At 44.9% G+C, this 25,875-nt stretch overlaps 1 protein-coding gene across 1 annotated transcript in view; it reads left to right on the top strand.

Annotated features, from left to right (window-relative positions):
* The window catches only part of LOC124596275, a 549,311-nt gene that overhangs the window by 493,754 nt on the left and 29,682 nt on the right, over nucleotides 1–25,875 (top strand). Inside the window, exon 6 of the mRNA XM_047135358.1 lies at nucleotides 11,786–12,163. Within this exon, the coding sequence (XP_046991314.1) occupies nucleotides 11,786–12,163 (378 nt within the window). The remainder of the gene's footprint in view (nucleotides 1–11,785; nucleotides 12,164–25,875) is intronic.

Below are 25,875 nucleotides of genomic sequence, written 5' to 3'. Positions count from 1 at the left end.
CGTGTTACGAAAATGGAACGGCAGAATTGAATTTAGAGCAACGTTATGTCTTAACGTTTTGTGTTAAACTTGGGGAAACCTTGAGTGTGACCTTTTGAAAAGTTGAAACAGGTATGTGGGCAGCACTCCTTACCAAGAGCGCACGTTTTTAGCTGGCACAGACCGTTTTTGGAAGGCCGAGAACACATTGAAGATGAACCTCGCTCAGTGTGACCTTCAACTTCAAAAACCGACGAGAAGGTAGAACATGTGCCTGGCCTTGTGAGATCGGACCTACGCTTAACAATAAGGATGATGGCTGACCTGTTGAACTCTTTCACCGTCAAATTTTGACCGTAGATTTGCGCGTGCGAAAGAGTTGTGCCAAAATGGTGCCGAAAAACCTCACAACTGAGCAGATGGACAGTCGAAGAAGCGTGTGCATTGATCCTCTTGAGAGGACTTCCAGTGACCACGAATGGTCCTGTCGTGTGATCGCAGGTGATGAATCCTGGCTTTCTGATTACGATCCTGAGACAAAGCGGCAAAGTGAGGAGTGGCATACTGAGACATCTCCTCCACCGAAATCAGCTCGGATGAGCAATTCAAAAATTAAAACAAAGTTGATTTGCTTTTTTGGCAGAAGGGGTATCGTGCATAAAAAATTTGTTCCTCCAGAACAAGCTGTTAACCAATTTTTTTTTTTTACAAAGATGTCCTTGAAAGGCTCAGGAAAAGGGTGAATCGAGTGAGACCCGACATCGCAGACAAATGGATATTTCATTATGACAACGCCACATGTCAAACGGCCACTTCCATCGCGGAATGTTTGACCTCAAAAGACATTCCTGTTGTTCCACAGACCTCATATTCGCATGATATGAGTCCTTGTGACGTTTTTCTGTGCCCAGAATTGAAAAAATGTTGTAAAACAACATCATTTTGTGACTCCGGAGAACATTCAAAATAATGTGAACGACATGTTAACGAACCTACCAGTTGAAGACTTTCAGCGCTGCTGTAAAGACTGGGAACGACGACTCCGCCGATGTATAGCTCCCAAAGGCAACTACTTTGACTGTTCAAATCCCTGTCCGGCCATCCAGATTTAGATTTTCCGTAATTATCCTAAATTCCTCCGGGCAAATGCCGAAATGGTTCCTTTGAAAGGGCACGGCTGATATCCTTCCCCATACTTCGGTAACCCGAGCTTCTGCTCCGTCTCTAATGACATCACAGTCAACGGGACGTAAAACCCTAATCCCCTCCTCCGACAAACGCCAAGTAAGAAGCGGTTTTAATCAGAGTATCATCACCCTGCATCTACAGCGGTGTCACTCATGGTACTATCATTTTGAAGGACATCACCTCCCATTTTTGGAGCGTTACGAGGATGATTGAAATACCAGTGCCTATAAACTAACAGTGGATTTCACTAAAATCTTAATCTTTACTAGCATATTCCCCGTAGAGCTCGATGTAGTATAAACAACATTTTCTAGCTTATTTCATCATTCAAGAGATACAATTCCTCGATTTTACCAGAGGTTTAACTTGCTGTTGTTGACGTTGTTGTTGTTGTTGTTGTTGTTGTTATTGTTGTCTATAGCCCAAATACTGGTTTGATGAAGCTCTCCCTGCTACTCTATCTTGTGCGAGCCTCTTCATGTCCGACTAGCTACTGCAGCCCACATATTTCTGAATCTGCCTACGTACTCATCCCTTGGTCTCCCTCTACGACTTCTACTACCCACGCTCCCCTCCAATACTAAACTGGTGATCCCTTGATGTCTCAGAATGTGTCCTATCAACAGATCCCTTCTTCTGGTCAAGTTGTGCCACAGATTCCTTGTCTCCCCAATTACACTACTGGCCATTAAAATTGCTACACCAAGAAGAAATGCAGATTATAAACGGGTATTCATTGGACAAATATACTAGAACTGACATGTGATTACATTTTCACGCCATTTGGGTGCATAGATCCTGAGAAATCAGTACCCAGAACAACCATCTCTGGCCGTAATAACGGCCTTGATACGCCTGGGCATTGAGTCAAACAGAACTTGGATGGCGTATACAGGTACAGCTGCCCATGCAGCTTCAACGCGATATCACAGTTCATCAAGAGTAGTGACTGGCGTGTTGTGATGAGCCAGTTGCTCGACCACCGTTGACCAGACGTTTTCAACTGGTGAGAGATCTGGAGAATAAGCTAACCAGGGCAGCAGTGGAACATTTCCTATATCCAGAAAGGCCCGTGCAGGACCTGCAACATGCGGTCGTGCTTTATACAGCAGAAATGCAGGGTTTCGCAGGGATCGAATGAAAGGTAGAGCCACGGGTCGTAACACATCTGAAATGTAACGTCCACTGTTCAAAGTGCCGTCAATGCGAACAAGAGGTGACCGAGACGTGTAACCAATGGCACCCCATACCATCACGCCGGGTGATACGCCAATATGGCGATGACGAATACACGCTTCCAATGTGCGTTCACCGTGATGTCGCCAAACACGGTTTCGACCATAACGATACTGTAAACAGAACCTGGATTCATCCGAAAAAATGACGTTTTGCCACTCGTGCACCCAGGTTCGTCGTTGAGTACACCGTCGCAGGCGCTCCTGTCTGTGATGCAGCGTCAAGGGTAACCTCAGCCATCGTCTCCGAGCTGATAGTCCATGCTGCTGCAAGCGTCGTCGAACTGATGGTTGTTGTCTTGCAAACGTCCCCATCTGTTGACTCAGGGATGGAGACGTGGCTGCACGGTCCGTTACAGCCATGCGGGTAAGATGCCTGTCATCTCGACTGCTAGTGATACGAGGCCGTTGGGATCCAGCACGGCGTTCCGTATTACCCTCCTGAACCCACAGATTCCATATTCTGCTAACAGTCATTGGATCTCGACCAGCGCGAGCAGCAATGTCGCGATACGATAAACCGCAATCGAGATAGGCTACAATCCGACCTTTATCAAAGTCCGAAACGTGATGGTACGCATTTCTCCTCCTTACACGAGGCATCACAACAACGTTTCACCAGGCAACGCCAGTCAACTGCTGTTAGTGTATGAGAAATCGGTTGGAAACATTCCTCATGTCAGCACGTTGTAGGTGTCGCCACCGGCGCCAACCTTGTGTGAATGCTCTGAAAAGCTAATCATTTGCATATCGCAGTATCCTCTTCCTGTCAGTTAAATTTCGCGTCATCTTCGCGGTGTAGCAGTTTTAATGGCCAGTAGTGTATATTCTGTACCTCCTCATTAATTACGTGATCGACCCATCTAGTCTTCAAAATTGTTCTGTAGCACCACATTGCAAAAGCTTCTAGTCTCTTCTTGTTTAAACTGTTTATCGTCCATGTTTTACTTCCATACATGGCTACACTCCAGACAAATACCCATCGTCAGTTTTACTGCCCAAATAGCAAAATCATCTACTACTTTAATTGTTTCATGTCTTAATTTAATTCCCTTAGCAGTCGACTACATTTCATTATCTTTGTTTCGCTTTTGTTGATGTTCATCTTGTATTCTCCTTTCAAGATACTGTCCTTTCCGTTCAAAATCTCTTCCATGTCCTTTGCTTTCTGTGACAGAAATACAATGTCATCGGCAAACCTAAACGTTTTTATTTTTTCTTCCTGAATTTTAATTCTTACTTCAAACTTTTCTTTTGTTTCCTTTACTGCTTGCTCAGTTTACTGATTGAATAACATGGGCTATAGACTACAGCCCTGTCTCACTCCCTTCTCAACCACTGCTTCCCTTTCATGCCTTTCGACCCATGCCGTCTAGTTTTTGTACAAGTTGTAAATAGTGGTTCGCTCCATGTATTTTATCCTTGCTATCTTCAGAATTTCGAACAGCGTATTGTAGTCAACACTGCCAAAAGCTTCTCTAAGTCTACAAATGCTGTCAATGTAGGTGTGCCTTTCCTTAACCTATTTTCTAAGCCGTAGGTTCAGTATTGCCTCACGTGTTCAGTATTGCACACGTGTTCCTACATTTCTTCGAAATCGAAACTGATCTCCCCCGAACTCTGCTTTTACCAGTTTTTCCATTCTTCTTTCCATTCTTTAATTTAGAAGATGTATTTACAATTTTATGCGTAATATTACGACGGCCGACCTGATCGTCTTCCTCAGGTCTCACGAACGATGAATTTAGAGGTACTTCGGTTACTCCAGACCGACCGTTTTCACTATCGTTTCATGTCGTCGTCGTCGTCGTCGTCGTCATGTTCATGCGCTGCTGGAAAAAGGCTCTTCCATACTTACTCACCCTTATGAATCCGAATGTTTCCTGGTTGTTGCCTGGTGTCGTTTACCTACCTCATCACCCAGGTAGTTTCGTATCGTGGAACGCATGCAGATAAGTTCCTTCCCTGAATTTATCTAGACAATAGCGTTTGCCCCATTATTTCTGATCCAGTTTTTTAACAACTGCGACAGCATCGCAGATTCATGTCTTTACCGTGGCCGTCTTACTTCTGTTCCACTCCCTTATTGTCATCTAAAATTGCTCTTATCCGTTATCCGATGTTAACTGAATGGTTTGCGCACTTACGATACCTATCTCATTGCCGTAGATTAGAAGCATCTGTACGTAATAGTAAAAGCTTTTCTTTTCAGGCACACTGGAAACTTAAACTCAGAATGCTGTGTTCTACTCTCCTAGTGAAATGCAAGGAAGATTTTTTTTCCTTTTGTTTGTTTATTGCTGTATCAATCGCTTGTGAGTACGCTAATTGATTAGCTTTCATATTCGCTTGAATAAATTTTGATTCAGCTATTACTAATGACTCATTTCCTGTATACCACCAGTTAGTCTTTCGTAATGAGTTACCCAATTAACCTGTTACTTTGTAACTGTATCCCTTTTCCTCCTTTCCTTTCCTGCGTTTCATTTTATTAAATTTTTTGTTTTAACCTTCTTGACATCAATAAATTTCCTATAAAGTGTTTATCCATACTCATTATTTCGTCCTGTAACGTCGTTTACAATACGCAGGTGGCAAACTATGTAGTGTCGATTTCGAAGACCAGTTTGTTTTTTGCACACTAAAAGTCTAATGACTCTTTAAGCCAAGTTAGCATTTTGTTAAAACATCTTACATACTACCGAGGAGAGGCTACTGGTACAATATACTGATGTATTGGTTAAGATGTAGGACTTAAATTTGCGGGGTTCAGTTCCCCATCCAACCTTTCAGATTTAGTTTTTCTATGGTTGCCGTAAGTCGGTGAAGGTGGAACGCAGGATGGTTTATTTGTAAGGCCAGGAACGACTTCTTTTCCCGTTCTTGTACGGTCCGAGATTGTGCCCCGTGTCTAATGAGCTCGTTGTTGATGTGAAGTGAAACCCTAACTTTCTTTTCTTTTAATGAACTGGTTAGCTTTTGGCGTCGTCTAGTCTTCTTTCGTGTTATCGCGTCTGGTCAGAAATACGTGAAGACTATTCAGGAAGTGTGCTGCAGACAAGGTTACGTCACCTATTGCGTAGAGCACACAGGTAACGTTCACATCCCAGTTAAACAGTAACCGAGAACGGATGGGACACCCAATGGAACTCATGGACTTCGAATATAATCGGGCCACTGGGTACCACTGGCATAAGAGATAACGATCTTCATGAAACCTTTGCAGGACGATTATTTCCGGAATTACCGCGAAGAAAACCGCCCAACATTAACCGGAGGATCCCAGAATGTAACTTTCGGAAAAGCCCATGCGTTGAGAGAACTTTTCTGAGAACATAAGTAATTCCCAATTACACAGCTGATTTTTAGGTACATTTGTTGCGCTTTTGCAATACATTTTCTGTAAATTTTTCGGCCTTACCATCTGCAGTTCGTCGTCCTTCTTTACATTGTGCTTTTGTGCTGCGCTTTCTCTTTATTGTTCGTGATTTTTAAATTTAATTACTTTTCCCCTTCCGCGTGCTTGTACCTGCGAATGTTCTTTTCCGAGAAGTTTACTGCGTACTGGACTACGTTTCCGACACACAACGCCAGACATACCGAGTTCTCCTCAAAGTTCCTCCAGGTTAAACTAGAATTCCTATTAGAACAGACGAGTCAGTCAGTGCTGGAAGTTTGAGTAACGGAAAGTGCGTCAGACATTCGTTATCAGCAAGTTGCTTGCACGTTCCACAGATATCGAGAACTAGAGGAAACTTGTGTGTAACTATACTGTTCCCTTTTAGAAGCGTACTAGCTTTACCTGCACAGTAGATTTTAATAAGTTATGTTCCAGCGTCTTTCAGTTCCATCTGAAACGAAGACAGAAGTTATGAAGATTTATTTTTGTAGTATCGTAATTGTGGATGTTCCTGTGGTTTCAGATGGCAATAGTCCGCAGCTTGTAATCTAGTGGCTAGCGTTGCTGTCTCTGGATCACGGGGTACCCGGTTCGATTCCCGGCCGGGTTGGGAATTTTCTCTGCCCCGGGGACTGGGTGTTTGTTCTCATCATCATTTCAGCATCATCAACAAATGGCAATACATACGACAATTGTCTCCTTGTTTATCTGACTTGTACTGCACAGTCCCTTCCTCTTCCACGCATCCCTTCCTTTGAGCTTCCTGGAAAACGTACGCTATAATCTCTTGTTTCGAAATGTGTTACCCGTATCTGTTCTGGTTGCCAATACGGGGAGTAGTAGTCCAATGTCTTGACCCTATTTCTGCTTTGCAATAATTCACTATCGGAGGCTTCTAATTATAAAATAAAATTGTATTAATTTTAATCTCCAAACACATTTAGACACCTTGTCTGACCTTTGTTTAAGAACATGATTTTTTTCTTCTCAAGACGGAAAGTGTCACTTACAGGATAAATACCGTGTTCCCGAGAGACTTTGTCGTGACTATTTATAGCTTCTCTTGCCTTCTTTAATGTAAGTTATCCAGAACTAGAGCAATTGAGACTTCCTGACGAGAAAGGTAAAAATGTGTGCTGGACTGGGGCTCTTCGGATCCGGAACCTTGCCTTTTGCGGGTAATGATTGTACCGAACGAGCTACCCAGGCAGGACTCAATCCACTGCAGAGTAAGATGTACACACTGAAAACAGTCCCCAAGGCTGTGAATAATCTATTTGTTAGCAGTATCCATGTTATCGATAGTACTAGTTCAGCAAAGTGAAATGTGGAAGATAGGAGAGGGGTACGAGGTGGGTCGTGAGTCGGAGTTGGTGACAGCTCTGCTGACTTACCCTAGTGCGGTGCTGGAATGTGTTGATATTTCTTCAGAGTCTAAGACACTTCAGGTAGTTTATTGCTTTCACCTTTGATGGTTTCGCCAACTCAAAGCCAAACTAACGTCTTCCAACCTAACACAGATCTCGTCGGAAGGATGAGCAAACCAACTTGAAACTGGTAAAAGTGAAACGAATTATCATAAAGTGACTAGTTGCAGTTTTTTCACCGTTTCAACATACGTTAAAAATAACTCGTTTTAAAACGTATCGTAGACTGCAGCACGCTGCGCTGCATTGCTAGACAGGAAACAATTTCTTCGTGTCCCAGCAAGAACCCTAGGCTCCACAGAAATGTGTCTCCGCAGAAGTGTCACTCCGCACAAGTGTTCAAGCCCTCTTGAGTGGTCCTCGATAGCCCAGTCGGTAAGAGCACTACCCACGAAAGGCACGGTTCCAGGCTCCAGCCCCTGTCTGGCAAGCAGTTTTAATCTTCCAAGAATTTCCAGAACAACACAACCTCCTCTGCAGAGAGAATAAGTCTTTCTGCAAGGCAGTCTAACGCCGATTCCATGGTTGTAATAAGGGTTGTGCGAATCGTAACAAAAGGTTTCCAAATGTGCTCTTCTGATGTCTTTTCAGACATTAGGAGTCTTGTAGATTTGCTAGATTTGTGGCCCTGTCCGTCCATCGTATATCCAGGAGTCTCCCTTAGCTCTCTAGTGTGCTGTCAAGAGTAACGAAGAACCTTGAAGGCATCTATAAAAGGGAGTCAAATGGAAATTAGACAAATGGAAAAAAGTAAGTAACCTGTTTATTATTTGATAAGTAAGGGCCGTAACTGTTAATACATGTATCATACTGAGAGACAATACGGTCAGTGCCTTTAAGGAATAATGTTGACCTACGTATGATTGTACCCAGGGATGCACATCGACGGCTACGAATTTCTTCCTTTACGGCTCAAAAATATGGAAACCTCATGGGGAGAGATAAAGACTGTATGAAGGACGTGTAAGGGCTTCCTAGCGAAACTTCTGCAGTCTAGTCCAAACAAGTTTGCCGGCCGGAGTGGCCGTGCTGTTCTGGGCGCTACAGTCTGGAACCGAGCGACCGCTACGGTCGCAGGTTCGAATCCTGCCTCGGGCATGGATGTGTGTGATGTCCTTAGGTTAGTTAGGTTTAATTAGTTCTAAGTTCTAGCCGACTGATGACCTAAGAAGTTAAGTCGCATAGTGCTCAGAGCCAGAGCCAAACAAGTTTAGCAAAATGAGGGCCCGTACACATGTTGCTGAGGGTGTTTGGACGAGGCTGTAGAAGTTGCGTTGGAAAAGCGTTATACTTCCTCCGTACAGTCTCCATCTCTCACCACACGATTTCTTCATTTTTGGAACCCACAAGAGAGACATTCCTGGCCGTAGAATTGGTTCGGACGAAGAGATGCTCTCATGAGTCCGTAGGCAACCGCAAACATTTTTCTACGAAGGGGTTGACCGCCTTGTCTCACAGTGTAATAAATGTATTAACAGTTACAGCGATTACTTTTATATTAATAAACTGTTTACAAACTTTTTTCGATCTGTCTCGTTTTCGCTTGACTGCTTTTTGTACGAGTTGCGTTTAGAGCTTCACTTAGAATACGGTACTGCTATCTCTCATACAATGAGCTGACAAAAGTCACGGGATACCTCGTAATATCGTGTTGGACCTCCTGTTGTCCGGCGTGGGGCAGCAACGAGCGTGGTATGGACTCAGCAACTCACTGGAAACCCACTGCAGAAATTTTGAGTCAAACTGCCTCTGTAACCGCCCATAATTGCGAAAGTGTTGCCGGTGCAGGATTTTGTGCACAAACTGACCTCTCGATTTGTCGCATACATGATCGATGGGATACATATCGGGCGATCTGGGTGGCCAAATCATTCGCTCGAATTGTCCAGAATGATCTCTAAATCAGTAACGAACAGTTAATGGCGCGGTAACGTGGGACATTGTCATCCATAAGAATTGCATCGTTGTTTGGGAACATAAAGTACATGAATGGCTGCAACTGGTCTCAAAGTAGCCGACACAACCATTTTCAGTCAGTAATCAGTTCATTCCACGTAAGCACAGCCCACACCATTATGGAGCATCACCAATTTGCACAGTGCCTTGCTGATAAATTAGGTCCATGGGTTCGTGGGGTTTGCGCCACATTCGAACCTTACCAGGAGCTCTTACCAACTGAAATCGGGACTCATCTGACTAGGGCACGGTTTTGCAGTCGTCAGGGGTTCAGTCGATATGTTCACAAGCCCAGGAGAAGCGCTGCTGGCGATGTCGTACTGTTAGTAAAGGCACTAGCGTCTGTTGTCTGCTGCCGTAGTCCATTAACGCCAAATTTCGCCGCAGGGTCCTAACAGATTGCTTCGTCGTACGTCCCACTTTGGTTTCTGCGGTTATTTCACGCAGCGTTGCTTGTCTTGTGGCAATGACAACTCTACGCCAACGCTGTTCTGCAGGTCGTTAACTGAAGGTCGTCGGTCACTGTGTTGTCCGTGGTGAGAGGTAATGTCCCAAATTTGGCGTTCTCGGCACGCTCTTGACACTGTGGGTCTCGAAATATTGAAGTCCCAAACGATTTCCGAAATGAAGTGACGCATGCGTTCAGATGCAGCTACCATTTCGGTTCGAAGTCTGTTATTCACGTCGTGCGCTCATAATTACGTCGGAAACCTTTGCACGTGAACCGCTCGAGTACAAATGACAGCTCCTTCAATTCTCTGCACGTTCATGGCTTGCGTACGCAACGCTACCGCCGTCTGTATATATGCATCTCACTATCCTACGACTTTCTTCACGTCACTGCATACTGTTCTACACTACTGGCCATTAAAATTACTACACCAAGAAGAAATGCAGATGATAAACGGGTATTCATTGGACAAATATATTATACTAGAACTGACATGTGATTACATTTTCACCCAATTTGGGTCCATAGATACTGAGAAATCAGTACTCAGAACAACTACCTATGGCCGTAGTAACGGCCATGATACGCCTCGGCATTGAGTTAAACAGAGCTTGGATGGTGTGTACAGGTACAGCTGCCCATGCAGGTTCAACACGATACCACAGTTGATCAAGAGTAGTGACTGGCGTATTGTGACGAGCCAGTTGCTCGGCCACCGTTGACCAGACGTTTTCAGTTGGTGAGAGATCTGGAGAATGTGGTGGCCAGGGCAGCAGTCGAACATTTTCTGTAGCCAGAAAGCCCCGTACAGAACCTGTAACATGCGAACATGCGGTCGTGCTTTATTCTTCTGAAATATAGGATTTTGCAGGGATTGAATGAAGGGTAGAGCCACGGGTCGTAACACATCAGAAATGTAACGTCCACTGTTCAAAGTGCCGTCAATGCGAATGAGAGGTGACCGAGACGTGTAACCAATGGCACCCCATACCATCACGCTGGGTGAAAAATCAGTATGGCGATGACGAATACTCGCTTCCAATGTGATTCAGCGTGATGTCCCCAAACACGGATGCGACCATCATGATGCTGTAAACAGAACCTGAATTCATCCGAAAAAATGACGTTTTGCCATTCGAGCACCTAGGTTCGTCGTTGAGTACACCATCGCAGGCGCTGTTGTCTGTGATGCAGCGTCAAGGGTAACCGCAGCCATGGTCTCCGAGCTGATAGTCCATGCTGCTGCAAACGTCGTCGAACTGTTCGTGCAGATGGTTTTTGTCTTGGAAACGTCCCCATCTGTTGACTCAGGGATCGAGACGTGGCTGCACGATCCGTTACAGCCTTGGGGATAAGATGCTTGTCATCTCGACTGCTAGTGATACGAGGCCGTTGGGATCCAGCACGGCGTTCCGTATTACCCTCCTGAACCCACCGATTCCATATTCTGCTAACAGTCATTGGATCTCGACCAACGCGAGCAGCAATGTCGCGATACGATAAACCGCGATAGGCTACAATCCGACCTTTATCAAAGTTGGAAACGTGATGGTACGCATTTCTCCTCCTTACACGAGGCTTCACAACATCGTTTCACCAGGCAACTTCGGTGAACTGCTGTTTGTGTATGAGAAATCGGTTGGAAACTTCCCTCATGCCTGCACGTTGTAGGTGTCACCACCGGCGCCAACCTTTTGTGAACGCTCTTAAAAGCTAATCATTTGCATATCACATCATCTTCTTCCTGTCGGTTAAATTTCGCGTCTGTAGCACGTCTTCTTCGTGGTGTATCAATTTTAATGGCCAGTAGTGTAGTTAGGTCAGGTATACTTCGCTTTTCAAACAATTACCATTTCTGTCTTGCGGGCATGTAGCTCAGAAGTGAGGCGAGCTTGCGCAGGACGGAATGTAGTGAAAGTTTCCGTGTGGAGCGGCGTGTCAGCGAGGCGCGAACTTGGGGCGGTAAGAGCTGGCCGCGCCAGTGATTCAGCGCCGGCGTTATCAGCGGACCGTCACGTCGCCTCTCTCCCTCCTTTCCTCTCCAGCCCCTCCCTAGCCGGCTGTGCTGCGGGCCCTCGGCGCCCGCGGCCGGCGGCCTCCGCAGACGCAGACAGCCCGCCCGCTGAGCCGCGATGCGCTATGTCCGCAGGCCAGCTCGTCGTCGGTGGTGGTGGACGAGGCGGAGGACGAGCTCTGGAACCTGCTGGACGTGATCCAGCGCAAGGGCACGCGCCTGCGCGACGAGGTGGCGCAGCTGCAGCAGCGCCTCGCGGGCTCCGCCGCCCCCGCGCCTTCCGCCCCCGCGCCTTCTGCCCCCGCCGCCGAGCAGCCACAGCAGCAGGTGCGGCCGCCCCCGCCACCGACCCCTCGCCCCCGGAGGCCGCTGGGCGCTCTGGACGCGATCCTCAGCGCGCCCTCCACGCTGCCCAGGGCGCGCCCCGACGCGCGCAAGGTGGCCGCCATCCTGCGAGAGCTGGACCCCGTGGAGCTGCAGAGGCACCTGCTCACCACCACCGCGCACAACCAGGTCGGTACCAACTCTCCGTCTTTCTCATCAGCAGGGATTCTGTTCGATAACACCTCCAAATAGCCGCTGAAGCAATATCTATGTGCCCAATTTGTTTTTAATATTCAGATTACACTCGCGATGAATTTCTTAAATGACATCTTCACCATTTTGTTACGAGGGTCACTCCAAAAGAAATGCACACTATTTTCGTAAAAATACAGTTTTAATTCTGCATGTGTGAAAGTTTTATAGTGTCTAGATACATCCTTCCCGCTTGTTTTCAAAAGTGGTTCAACCTGTTCCCGCGAGTGGCGCCATCACAGCATGTCTTCAAGATGGCTGTGTAGTGTTGGCAGAAGAGCCAACCACGTGTTACTAGAGGAGGCCGAAATGCACACGTTTTAGCTCACGCAGGCTGCCGTGAGGACGGAAGGACTATACTGACGTTAGGTAATATTATCTGTTCAGATTATAGTAACTGAATATGGCGCCTTTCTAGGTCGTAGCAAATGACGTAGCTCAAGGCTATGCTAAACGGTCGTCTCTGCAAATGAGAGCATATGTAGCCAGTGAACCATCGCTAGCAAAGTCGGCTGTACAACTGGGGCGAGTGCTAGAGTGTCTCTAGACTAGACCTGCCGTGTGGCGGCGCTCGGTCTGCAATCACTGACAGTGGCGACACGCAGGTCGGACGTATACTAACGGACCGCGGCCGATTTAAATGCTACCACCTAGCAAATGCGGTGTCTGGCGATGACACCACAGGCTGCTACACTTGATGTTCGTCAGAAGCAACGTGCTGTCATCGAATTCCTGCGCTGTGAAAAGGAGACAATGGGAAACATTCACAAGGGGTTGAAAAATGTGTATGGAGATGCTGCTGTCGATCGCAGTACAGTTAGTCGGTGGGCACGGCTATATTGAGGATTGTCCTCGCAGCGGCGGGCCTCGTACTGCACAAACTCCAGAGAATGTGCAGAGTGTTAACGAATTGGTGACTGCTGACAGACGAATCACAGTGAACGAATTGTCACGCTACGTTGGGATAGGGGAAGGAAGTATTTGCAGAATACTGAAAGTGTTGGCATTAAAAAAGGTTTGTGCCAGGTCGGTTCCCAGGATGTTGACAGTGCCTCACAAAGAAACAAGAAAAACGGTATGCAGTGAACACTACGAGAATGGTGGAGATGAATTTCTTGGAAGAATTGTGACAGGTGATGAAACATGGCTCCATCATTTTTCACCAGAGACGAAGAGGCAATCAATGGAGTGGCATCATGCAAATTCACCCAGGAAAAAAAAGTTCAAAACTACACCTTCTGCTGCAAAAGTTATGGCTACGGTCTTTCTCGATTCCGAAGGACTCTTGCTTGTGGACATCATGCCAAGTGGAACCACCTTAAATTCTGATGCTTATATGACGACACTGAAGAAACTTCAAGCTCGACTGAGTCGTGTTCGACCACATCGGCAAAAGCAGGATGTTTTGCTGTTGCACGACAATGCACGGCCACATGTCAGTCAAAAAACCATGGAAGCGATCACAAAACTCTGATGGACAACACTGAAACACCCTCCTTACAGTCCTGACTGGCTCTATGTGACTATCATCTCTTTGGGAAACTGAATGACTCTCTTCGTGGAACAAGGTTTGAAGATGATGACTACCTTGTGCACGCTACCATACAGTGGCTCCAACAGGTTGGTCCGGAATTTTACCGTGCGGTTATACAGGCGCTGGTTCCAAGATGGCGTAAGGCAGTCGAGAGGGATGGAAATTATGTGACGAAATGAAAATATTGTTCCTAAAAGATGTATCTACACACTGTAAGGCAGTAAGGCAGTTGAGAGGGATGGAAATTATGTGACGAAATGAAAATATTGTTCCTAAAGGATGTATCTACACACTGTAAAACTTTCAAACATGTAGAATAAAAGATTATTTTTTTAAAGTGTGCACATCTTTTGGGTGTAATGGTTCAAATGGCTCTGAGCACTGTGGGACTTAACTGCTGAGGTCATCAGTCCCCTAGAACTTAGAACTACTTAAACCTAAGTAACCTAAGGACATCACACACATCCATGCCCGAGGCAGGATTCGAATCTGCGACCGTAGCTGTCGCGCGGTTCCAGACTGTAGCGCCTAGAACCGCTCGGCCACCCCGGCCGGCCATTTCTTTTGGAGTGAACCTCTTAAAATGAAACTATGTGGACCAGAGACCTTTCAAGTCTCCAACAAGTCTATATGCAGACTGAGGTGACGAATGAAAATTTGTACCAGTGTCAGGAATCGAAACTGGATTTCCTGCGTACTAGGCAGACGCGCTAACCCCTACACCACTCTGGCACAGTGGCGTTGCGCAACTGCATGGACTACCGAAGCGCGCTTCCCTCTTTAGTGAAAATTTCTGTTCACGTGTGAGCCACTGGTGTTATCCATGAACTGGAATAGCATTTCAGAGGCTCTCCAATTGTATTGGAATAACACCTCAGCATCGAGCAAATTGGGTATCCTGCCCAAAACCGAGGCATAGGTACCTGCTTGTATACATGTTTCAGACTCGAAAAGGTCTCTGGAATTACTTGATTAAATTACCTGTGCCAGGGTTTCAGGCAGGATACCTCGTTTAGTTCGATGCTGAGTCGCTATTCGAATACAGTTATAGATCCTTTGCAATGCCATTTGGGCTCATGGGAAATACCACTACGCTCAGGCGTGAATGGGAATTTGCATTGAGGAGGGAATCGTGGTGGGATAGTCCGTGCAGTCGTCCAAAGCCACTGTGCCACGGTGGCGTAGTGGTTAGCGCATCTGACTAGTGACCACGAGACCCGGATTCGAACTGTGGCCTTGGTACAAATTTTCATTCGTCGCTTCAGTCTGCATATACACAACTTTGTATTATTTGTTACAATTTTCGTGGTTAGGTCCTAAAGTAATTTTCAAGTGGGTAGCTGCAATCAACTCAGGGCCTATACACTGAAGTTGGATATTCCACTGACATCAGGCATACGAGGTCTGGCAAAAAACGGGACAGATTTTGTAATGGACAAAAGCGCTGGCATCAAGATGAAAAGCTGCTCTGCAGAGCCATGTGACATCTCCTCTCAAAACCTGCGCAGCTCCGGAAGGTAGAGTGCAAGGGGGGGGGGGGGGGGTTGTTCGCTGGACGGCAGACGCTAGTCACACGGTCGGCTTACTCAGAATTGATGATATGTACGTGTCCAGCAGCTTATTTCGAGCACTGACACGCCAGTGACATCGCAGGGACAACATTTAAACATTTCACTCGCAGCAGTTCGAGCTGTCCTCTTAGGTTCCTGCCTAACCACATTTTCGGAAATCGCAGCATACTCGGAAATAAACAGCCGAATATTTGTGACAAGTAAGAATATGAATTTTATTGTTTCTCGTAGCTGTCTTCTTAGGTTGCTGCCTAACCACACGCTCGGAAGTGGCGACATATTGGGAAAAAAAGGCAAACATTAGTGACAAACAGGAATACAAATCTAACTGCGGGTCGTTTCACTCTGAGTAATTTCATATTTCGTTTTCGAGGCACAAAATCGAAGCAGCTCATTCCTGAGTGTGTGCTCTTATATGTACGGTTCTAGGCGCTACAGCCTGGAACCGCACGACCGCAAATTCGAATCCTGCCTCGGGCATGGATGTGTGTGATGTTCTTAGGTTAGTTAGGTTTACGTAGTTCTAAGTTCTAGGGGACTGATGACCTCAGATGTTAAGTCCCATAGTGCTCAGAGCCATTTGAACCATTTTTTCTTATAGGTAAATAACATCAAATATTGCAGAAGATATTGGATTGCATGCATAACAAAGCCTCAGCTTTATTAAAAAATGCTAAGATGAAAAAAACTGAATAGAGTACGACACAAATCTACGACCTTAACCACTACGTTACACCAAAGACACACGCCTTTCAACGTTAGTGCTGTTCATCTTACTATCTCTTGGAGGCTTTTATCGGCAATGTGTCATTGACATTTAATTATGGGAAACTGTACCAAGGGTGAAATTTTTGTGATAAATCGTCAGTGGCCCGTTGCTTTGAAACTGCATACTGCATGTTTTATACGACTTAACCAGTATACCGTTTGTAAGATCGATTTGCACGTCATTCTGACGTCACTGCTCACAGCTGCTTTTAGGGGGAAGTGTGGGTGTAGGTGGAGAACGTGAGCCGCGCAGACTTTGTTTCCTCTTTCTCCTGCCGGCCCCTCAGTCGGAAGCTGGCCTTGTTTGTGTCCTACTGTGTATGCGCAGCCCGTCAAAATAATTTTGTTAAGAGCTCCAGATAAATATGAAATTTTTAGTGAAGCTTGGAAAGCTGTCGCACAGAGGCCTATTCTTTATTGAAACAAGGGAACGGTGATGAACGTCTTTCATGCGCTCATGTTTTTGAGTAGTTTAAGCGTTTCGGACAGGGACGAGAAGGGTTTGAAGAAAAGTCACATTTAGGGCGCCCTCAAAATCAACAACGTACGAAAACAATTGGCGTTTTAATCCGAAAAGAATTACATTTGAGTATTCGTGTGGCTGCTGATATTGTAAGAATTGACAAAGAAACAGTTCGACATAATCAGTAAAGTTTGTTCGACAATGTTGCCCAAGAACCTGATGCCTGGCAAGTCGCTTTTGGCTTAGCAGGGGACCCCTGTGTTGGAACATCCCCCTACTCATCAGATTTTGCTTCTTGTGACTTCATTCTGTTCCCGAAGGTGAAATTTGCGCTACAAGAAATAATATTTGAGATAGTTGAAGTCGTGAAAGAAAAGGTGATGGAGACTATGAACATGCTTTCTATCAACATCATAATTCACAGTGGCAAAATTCTGGAAGGAAAAGTCCAGCACAGCAGATAGAAATAATTGAAGTCTGATCACCAAACCCACGAGACAATCAACGACGGGAATGCAGTACAGGTAAACATCAAGAAGCTACAGGTTGGACAGAATATTCTGGTTAAATTTCATCCTGTATCATCAAACACGGATTTGAGCAGTGGGAAATTGGCGTGGAGCGGTGTAAGGATCTTGGAGGGGAGTATTTTGAAGGGAAGAATACAAATGGTTGGTTCAAATGGCTCTGAGCACTATGGGACTTAACATCTGTGGTCATCAGTCCCCTAGAACTTAAGCCTAACTAAGCTAAGGACAGCACACAACACCCAGTGCCGGCCGCGGTGGTCTAGCGGTTCTAGGCGCTCAGTCCGGAACCGCGCGACTGCTACGGTCGCAGGTTCGAATCCTGCCTCGGGCATGGATGTGTGTGATGTCCTTAGGTTAAGTTAGGTTTAAGTAGTTCTAAGTTCTAGGGGACTGATGGCCACAGATGTTAAGTCCCATAGTGCTCAGAGCCATTTGAACCAACACCCAGTCATCACGAGGCAGGAAGAATACAAAAGATATGAAGAAGGAATGGTAAAGAATGTCGTGACCCTAACCCAGGTGCTTTTGCCAGTCCTCGTATGTGTTTCACATTAGATCTGTGAAAAATGTGGATTGAGAAATAACAAAAGTTATTCATGTTCTGTGAAAAAAGTAGATATTGGAAATTATTTAAATCCGTTGAAGCTGGTCCCCTCCTGTTTTTTGGCAGTACAGTGCTCGTTACTAACATTTGCAGAAACCACGAATGTAGTTTCAAGAGATTTGCATACCGGTACAGGCAGGGTTCCGCACGGGGGCTGAGGGCGGCCGCTTTCGGCACACGGGGAGCGAACCAGACTCGCATCGAACTAACGACGAGGGCTGTTGGATCGTGCAGCGTGGTTGCGGTTTTTAGGCGGTTCCTACATTCAGCTAGGTAAACATATTTGTAGTACCCACGTTCGGCCTCAGGTACACACTACGCAAACGCTTACGCTGCTTTCACAGTGACACCGATAATGGTAGTCAGACGACGTCGCCCGATAAGATGGGCAGTCAGTTTGGTCACAGTGCATCCGATCTCCTCCCCCAGTTCTTGGCGGGATCAAGGAGGTTATGTTAGGTTACAGTCTATTCTGTGTATGAAGTAAGTTGTGTTTCGAGAAGAGTGCTGCAATGCTGCTTTCGCTATTAAAAAAATACCGAGTGCATTTGAATGAGTTATACCTGTCTCGAAATAACGTGACGAGCACTGTAAACTCGATCAGTTATTGGAATTATCAGACAAGTTTTACGAGTATGTGAGATGAAGGGACAAACTTTGTAACATACTCGAGGTTATTCGTGGTGACCTTGAAAAGCAAGATTACGAACAACCTGTTTTGCTGAATTTATTTGAAGTACGCAGACCTACGACAATTAACCTTCAATGGTTGTCACTCAGCACACGTATGGAAGATAAAGTTCAGGATAAGATACTCAGAACATCTAAAGCACTGAAAAGCGCAGAAACATTCAACACGTTTGCAAACCACCTCATGAGCAGGCCAGTAAGTAGTAATAATAAGTTCGAGTCTCGGTCCGGCACACAGTTTTAATCTGCCAGGAAGTTTCATATCAGCGCACACTCCGCTGCAGAGTGAAAATCTCATTCTAGTAATAATAATAATTTGTAGCAGCTAAGGCCCAACTACAACAACCCAAAACAGATCCAGTACAGTAATTTTAATCTTAAAATACGCCGCTCGACTCATTTCAACAAACTATTTTTTGACGTTGTAATAGGCGCCTAAAATTTCCGATAGCAATTTGTCTAATTGTGGTTTCCAAAGAAGCAGCGATTTCAGTCAGTAGATTCCGATTATATCCCGACTGTGATGATGTTTTTCTTCCTCAGGCTCCCACAAAGTCCTTCTTAGGCTAACCTTACCAGTTTCTCACAGTCCATATTTCTCATCGTGTCGGTCGATATGACAAAACTTATTCGAATTTCAGCGACTGTTGTCCGAAGTCTTTACGTTCGGGCGATGAGATCTGCTGCAATGTTACCGCGCACATACTGGCGTACTCATTTGGAAACACCGGCCTTCTTTCGCCGATGGCCGTCGTCGACGAAATCCGCCAGTATTGATGCCACTGAGGCTGCAGCCTCAGGAAACGTTACCAAAATTGACCATGAAATCTACTGTAGATCCAGGAGATGGAGTACATAGGTTCCTTCCTGAGGGTGGGGGGGGGGGGGGGGGGGGCGGGGGTCGTGGCCTCAGGAAGGGCATCCAGCTACCAAATGTGGAAGAAGAAGAAGAAGGTTGACTAGTGCTGTTTGGTCATCGTGTGGTAATCTGTTGTTAATTCTCAGTCGAGATTTTTCGTGAATGTACTATGAAACAGACATGCTTTGTGTCGGTAGAACGTCTGCCTTTAGTGTTTATATTGATTCTAGCTTACCACTTGAAAATGACATACGATCCAAATTGCAGTCGTGGAAACTGTAGTAAATAATACAGGTAATGCAATATTTATTTGGATATATACCAGTATGGCTCAGCGGTAAAGTGCGAGACTTTAGTCCTAAAATCTCAAGTTCAGTCCCCGTCATTCCTAGAATTGTTACGTCACTTGCCACTTTTTTTACTTGTGGCAGTCTTTGTTAATGTGAAAATGCCAAGTTGCCTCGTAGTTTGAAATCCACGTTAAGCTGTAGCCCCCCCCCCCCTCCCCACCTACCGCCCGTGTAATTGACTGGGTAGGTCAGGTCAGAGATAGGAGTATCAGAGAAGCAAAGGCATACCTCTTCCATTACGACCATGCGTAGTTAAGCACTTAGGTGTTCAAACCAGCCTCGGGTTTTATGACTTTACTTACAGGGATGCTAACTAGAAACCTTAAAGACCGCATAGCTTTTTGCTGTATGTATCATCAGTTACTAGAATTTCATTTGACAGTACTTTCGAAGAGATAGTAAATTCCAGCTAATTCAGTAATTACTAAGATACTAGTAATTGCTAACTAAATATTGACATACTACTAAGATATCAGTCTTTTTCTAAACCACACTTGACTGCAAGCTTTATGGAGTCCAGCACTGGCATATTCTTTCTCAAATTTGGAAGGTCATTGCAGCTAACTTCTGGTGTTCTTTAAAAAATTTCTACTGATATTCACTTTCTGTATTACTATGAAGTTGCCTCAGTGAATCTACGAAGGACATAGGCTGCAACAAATACAAGTGTCCAGTCTTCTGTAATATTTTCAGTAATGCATCTCCTCTTTCTTATATAGCCTTGTGTTGAAATTTGTGAGGCAAATCTTGCCGTTCTCTCCCTAATGTAGCTTGATAATAGACAGAGTAACCTTCTTCACATTTGAGTTTGATTTTCTACGAGTTCTTCGTCTCAACACTGCAAAGTCTGTGGTCTGTGGACCAAGTAAATCGTTTGAATGCCATTTTGCGCTCTGGAAGTCGACCACGAACTGTCTTTCCTCCTTCAGACACGTGTAACGCCGCTCTCATTTCTGCCGTCACCCTATTGAGGACGGCGTTTTGATTTCTGTTTGCCTGAAAGTGAGCAATTTAGTCGTATATCTGGTCCAGTACAGCATCGGCACGTGTTTCGTTTATTAAGTGGCAGAGTATAACATCAAACGCTTTGTGAAAGCCGAGAAACTTATGATCCTGAACACCGCTGTTCGCTATTCGCATTTACACCCTTCTAACTCAGGGCGAACTGTATTCTGCGCTCCCGCGTTTTGCGGAATGTACAAGATTATCGAGATAGTTCAATAGGTTGACGCAGCTATAATTTTCCTGTAAACTAGAACGGGCTGCGTGCGTTAGAAACGCCGACAGTTCAGCGAACATCATTAAACGACTGATAGCGTAGTGCCAAGTTACATCACCTTATCGATATAGAACATGTGTATCTTATCGGGTTCAGTAGCCTTGTCTGTATAAATTAACTTCAATAGCTTTCCTACACTTCAGTCGCTCTTTCTGTATCAGCCACAAATGCCCTCGCGGCGATGATAATCGTAGGGTCCGCAAACCGATTGGGCTACACCAATATTTTCGTTGTCTGTTTGTAGGAAGGAAAACGTGACCTCTTTGATTTCAGCGTGGCACAGTTAACACATTGGACTCATCTTAAGTTATCGTTTCTCCGATATTAATGTCGTCGTTGTCGTCGTCGTCGTCGTCGGAGTGTAAAGCAAGGGACACGGCTGCCTTGGGGCAGTTCCTCTGCATCCTCTTACTATTCATGAGTTCACAAACTTTGACCATTCACGCAGCACATAATATCTTCAGGGACATAGAACTGCACTTGTGGTACCTAACAGCATACACAATCACACGAAACATTATCCAACTATTATAAATAAGTAAGAAGTCATCGTCGGGCCCGTAATCAATGCCTGGCTTTGGATACAGTGGAAGAGAGAGGAAGGGAGGATGGATAGGTATCTAGCACTGCTTTCCTTGCAAAATCGTAGTGGAGACAGTTTGCTGTTGCCTTCCTCCTACCTATGAGGGAAGTAGCAAGTGAGTTTCAGAACCTTGCGGTTATTCGAAAGAGTGCTCGGGCAAAAAAGCGCGGTATTGTGTTCATATTGCAAAGTATGGGTATTAAATGAAAAGTGGAAAAAGGCTGAAACAATGCCAATAAAATAGTCGTCAACACACAGTCCACTCCACTCGAATAGCACCAAGTGGGGTGGGGTACCTATCGTTTCCATTCGGCGGATGGGTCGCTGTCTGCAATGTGACCTATCCTCACGCCAAAAGGGGCCGCGCTGAGGTTTGGAACTTAATTTGTGAATCTGGCACATTTACTGATGACAAAAAACGCACAGTGCCACTTCTGTCCCAGTAACTCGAGTACATCCACTGAATCAACATTAATATTACCTTCATTTACTTGTCAATAATAATTGTTTCGTAAATTTAATCTCGGATTAGTTTGAGGAATTCCTGTGTGTGTGTTTCGCACATCCAGCCTACACAATAAAAGTATAAGTTTGCTACAAAGAAAATTTGAAATACAAAAACTATTTCGATTACTTATTTGCTACACTCTGCAGAAAATACCGGGGAGCAAGAAAGATTCAGTCTTACCCATTGAACTCCCGTTAACACTAATTTTTTTAGCTCCCGAGAACGAATATGAAGAACTTCACTGTTTATTTGGTTTTCTGTCTTAGTTACGTTCGCATTTGAGTAAATGCTGACTAGTTTCGAACATATTTGTTCATTTTCAGATCATTACCTTAGCATATGTCGATGTTTTTCCGCACAGCAAACGCTTTAGCTTGAGTTCGATGTTGACACAAATCTTAGATTATTTATTTTCTTCTCCGTTATGTCGAATAACGCCGACATACGCTAAAGTAATGTCTGAAAGTGAACAAATACGTTCGAAACTCAAATGTGAAGCAACTAAGAGAGAATATTGAAGATATTAAATGGAATTCCTGGTCCTTCTGCCAAGGCTGTGTTGGAATTCCACAAATATTATACATGCATTTAGATATGAGACACCAGCCTACTAAAGTGTTGCACCCAGTTGCGCCTTGATGACGGCGGCGATACATCGTGGCGTGGACTCTACGAAACACCAAAAACGTTGGGTGACGTTTCTGGTCCGTGACCGATCAACCGCCGCTCACAGCTTACCGAGATTGGTCGAGCTTAGAGCACTTCGATTCACCTAAAATCGTCGTCTTGAGGTCAAATGCTCAGTTCGGGAAACCTGGACGACAGATGCACCATTCCGCGCTCAGACTGTGACGGCGAACAGACCGACCATAACTCTGTTGTACATTGAGTTACGTGCTGGGCTCGTCACATGAGAAATCGTATCATCTAGAGCCGTCTCCTTGCTCAGGGTACTGTGACCTTACAGCTCTTTTCGTTATGGGACTTAAAGGATAATAAATACGGCTGTAATTAAGAGAAGAGGGAGTGCGCTTTCACCGTTACGTCCACCGAAATCTAATAAGGTAATCAACAATCGGGATAGCGATTTAAAATGTAGTGACACCGATCTTTAAATGAAACAGTTAACTAAAACCGATGACTGCATTTATTACTTTCTCTGCATAGTTACCCAGTGCGAATCCCACTTAGTTTCGATAGCCTCTGTTAAACGAACATAAGTTTTGTTTGTTGTCAATTCCCACTTCACATAAATGTATGCAAGGTCCAAACTTCGTCCGAAATATTTCTAAGTCCAGAGCAGCCTACAAACTAGAAAGCTATATTCCCCGCGAGCCTGCTTTACTCAGTTCACAACTGTCATAAATAATTCAAATCCAGTAACAGTCTAAAATATTTCAGAGCCCAGCAACACTCGAAAGCCCCACACCAACCGGAATATATCGAAGTCCTGCAACTTAGCAATCTTACAGAACTTTTCTAAGCCTGTGTGCGTTCGATTCACCGCTCATCGCACAACTATCATTAGCTTGACCGGCCGCAGCCATAAACAGAAATAACTACTACAGTGTAGGGTGTATCAAAAAGAATGATCCGATTTTGTATGTCTGTATTTCTGAAACTAATAAAAATGTGCAATGAATTTTGTTTTTTGATGAACGGGAAACTCAGAGCTTCTTTATACCTTTTCATAGGTGTTCAGTATGCCCCCCCCTTGAGATGCACGTCATATACACCCCCCCCCCTTCCGAAGTAAATCCCGTCAAGAACGTTTGGGTTAGGATGGGGAGACGTATTACAGCGCGTCCAAATGCCCCAGCGACCATCCTGCAGTTGTCAACCGCGCTGATGGGGGAATGAAACGTCCTGCCGCAAGAACTGCTCACAACCGTATGGCCAGCATAGAAGCACGTTTCAGAGTATGCACTGCCATCTATGGTGATTACACACCCTATTAAGTACCATGTTTTCCCTTTTGCAATGTCCAGGGGACCATAATAAATCTATTTAATTTTTGTATTTGAACAGAAGTGTCATTTCTGTTCGTGTGACTGCGTATTTCTTCCAGTTACTTTCTGTACTATACTGGAGCAGTTCCCTCTACTTATGGTCCAAGTTTCATCGAGCTGTGTTACTTGCCATTGACATTTCATGCGAAAGTTACATTTGTGCGTAAGTTTTGCACACCACTGTGGAAGTGAGCGCTTGGCGTCATTGGCCGGGAGGTGGACGACCTGCGCGACGGATGGGATTGAATTGATGATGAAGGTAGCGCAACACCCAGTCCCTGAGTGGAGAATCGAACCCGGGTCCGTAGGACGGCAATCCGTCACGCTGACCACTCAGCTGTCGGGGCAGACTGCACACTGTCTAGGAGTCAATGAGTCGTACTTTCTGCTTTGTAACGGAAACGCGATTATTTTGTTTAGTACAAACTTGTTCAAAATAAGTATATATGTCAGACAAGTGGAGGTATTCGTATATGAAGAATGTTTACGTGGTCTGTTTTCGGACCCCATGGCAGTCCCACGTGGTCGTACGACAGATTTAAACGAAAAAAATGGGCTGATAGATCATACGCATCAGTTTATTCGTCTTCAGCGATGTGTTGGAGACTTGTACGTTCAGCAAGTCAGTGCACCAGTCCATAGGTCTTTGAAGTGTCATATTAGTTAGACGAACAGTTAACACAATGGCAGGGGGAGGGGGAAGGGGCGGGACACTAGATTGTCTTCAGACATCGCCAGAACTCAGTCTTACCAAGCAAATTCGTGGTGTTACTGGAAGGGCTGTGGGTTGTGCAGGTCTCGGACACTAGCCGTGGGCTTCACACTGCTACTGTATGGTAGTGAAGCTAAATAACTTCCAGTGTCTCTGGAAGTCGACAAATCGACAGCTTAATCAGGGTAAAAGCGTGTGCTACACGCTGCTGCTGAAGTGTGTCGAATTCGATTTTTGGTTGGTGAACATAAGAAAACAACACTGCTGTGAAAATAGATTGAGTCAGGGGGAAAAAAAAAATCTGCACGGCCACGCTGAGCGATTCAGCATCTCCAGACATCTGTAAGCGTTTTTGGTATTCTCGCTACATCCAAATATTTCTTACGCTTATAAATACTCATTTAGTCCGTAATGGACAGCATACGGGAAAAACTTAAAAATTAAATTTTAAATTTGGTTGCGTGAGTAGAACTAAAAGTAATGTGTCCATTAATGCTAACAATAATCTTATATACACATTCCGTAAACTAACTCGTGCCCCATTATTTCGATAAAATAATCGTTCAAATGAAATGTGGAACACGTAACTAACTGTGACTGAAAGTGAAATATAAATACTACCTATCTCATTAATTCATTTATTCTCCGCGTTCCATTGGCTCACATCACCACTTTATATGGAAAATCACATATTATACGTGCTCATCACTAACGACTGGTAGTATGTAATTTTCCATTTTGCATTTGCTTCTGTGAGACACTGATAGGTGTAAGTGCGTGACACAGAAAACTGTTTCATTTGTATGTTCTTGTGATTGCCGTAAATATTTCTCCGTAAGACTGCCAAGTTCCAAGAAGACCCCACCTTTGTTTTTGAGAGGGTTAAAAAAGAAACCCTCACAGTCATTTTTTACAGAAATTTCATTCTGCTTCAATAGAATTTTCACGCCTTTGAGTTAAGAGTTCGAATATCAGTGAATAAATGTTGTGCAAGCGTTTGTGCAAAACAGTATTGGAGCAGCACTTCACACACGATCGTTGTTCAGAAGGTTTCATTCACGAAGGATTTTCAGTTGTTGGGCGCTGAATCTGTGCTGCAGCATGGATGCTGCAACGTAGTTTTTCGCTGCATCCTTGACAACATTTCTGTGCACTGGAACATTGTTACAAAATAGGCGAACGTCTGAAC

This window comes from Schistocerca americana, chromosome 1 (assembly GCF_021461395.2).
Source record: "Schistocerca americana isolate TAMUIC-IGC-003095 chromosome 1, iqSchAmer2.1, whole genome shotgun sequence".
Lineage (NCBI taxonomy): Eukaryota > Metazoa > Arthropoda > Insecta > Orthoptera > Acrididae > Schistocerca > Schistocerca americana.
Note: the sequence above shows the minus strand (reverse complement) of the source record. Positions and strands in the feature narration are given on the sequence as shown.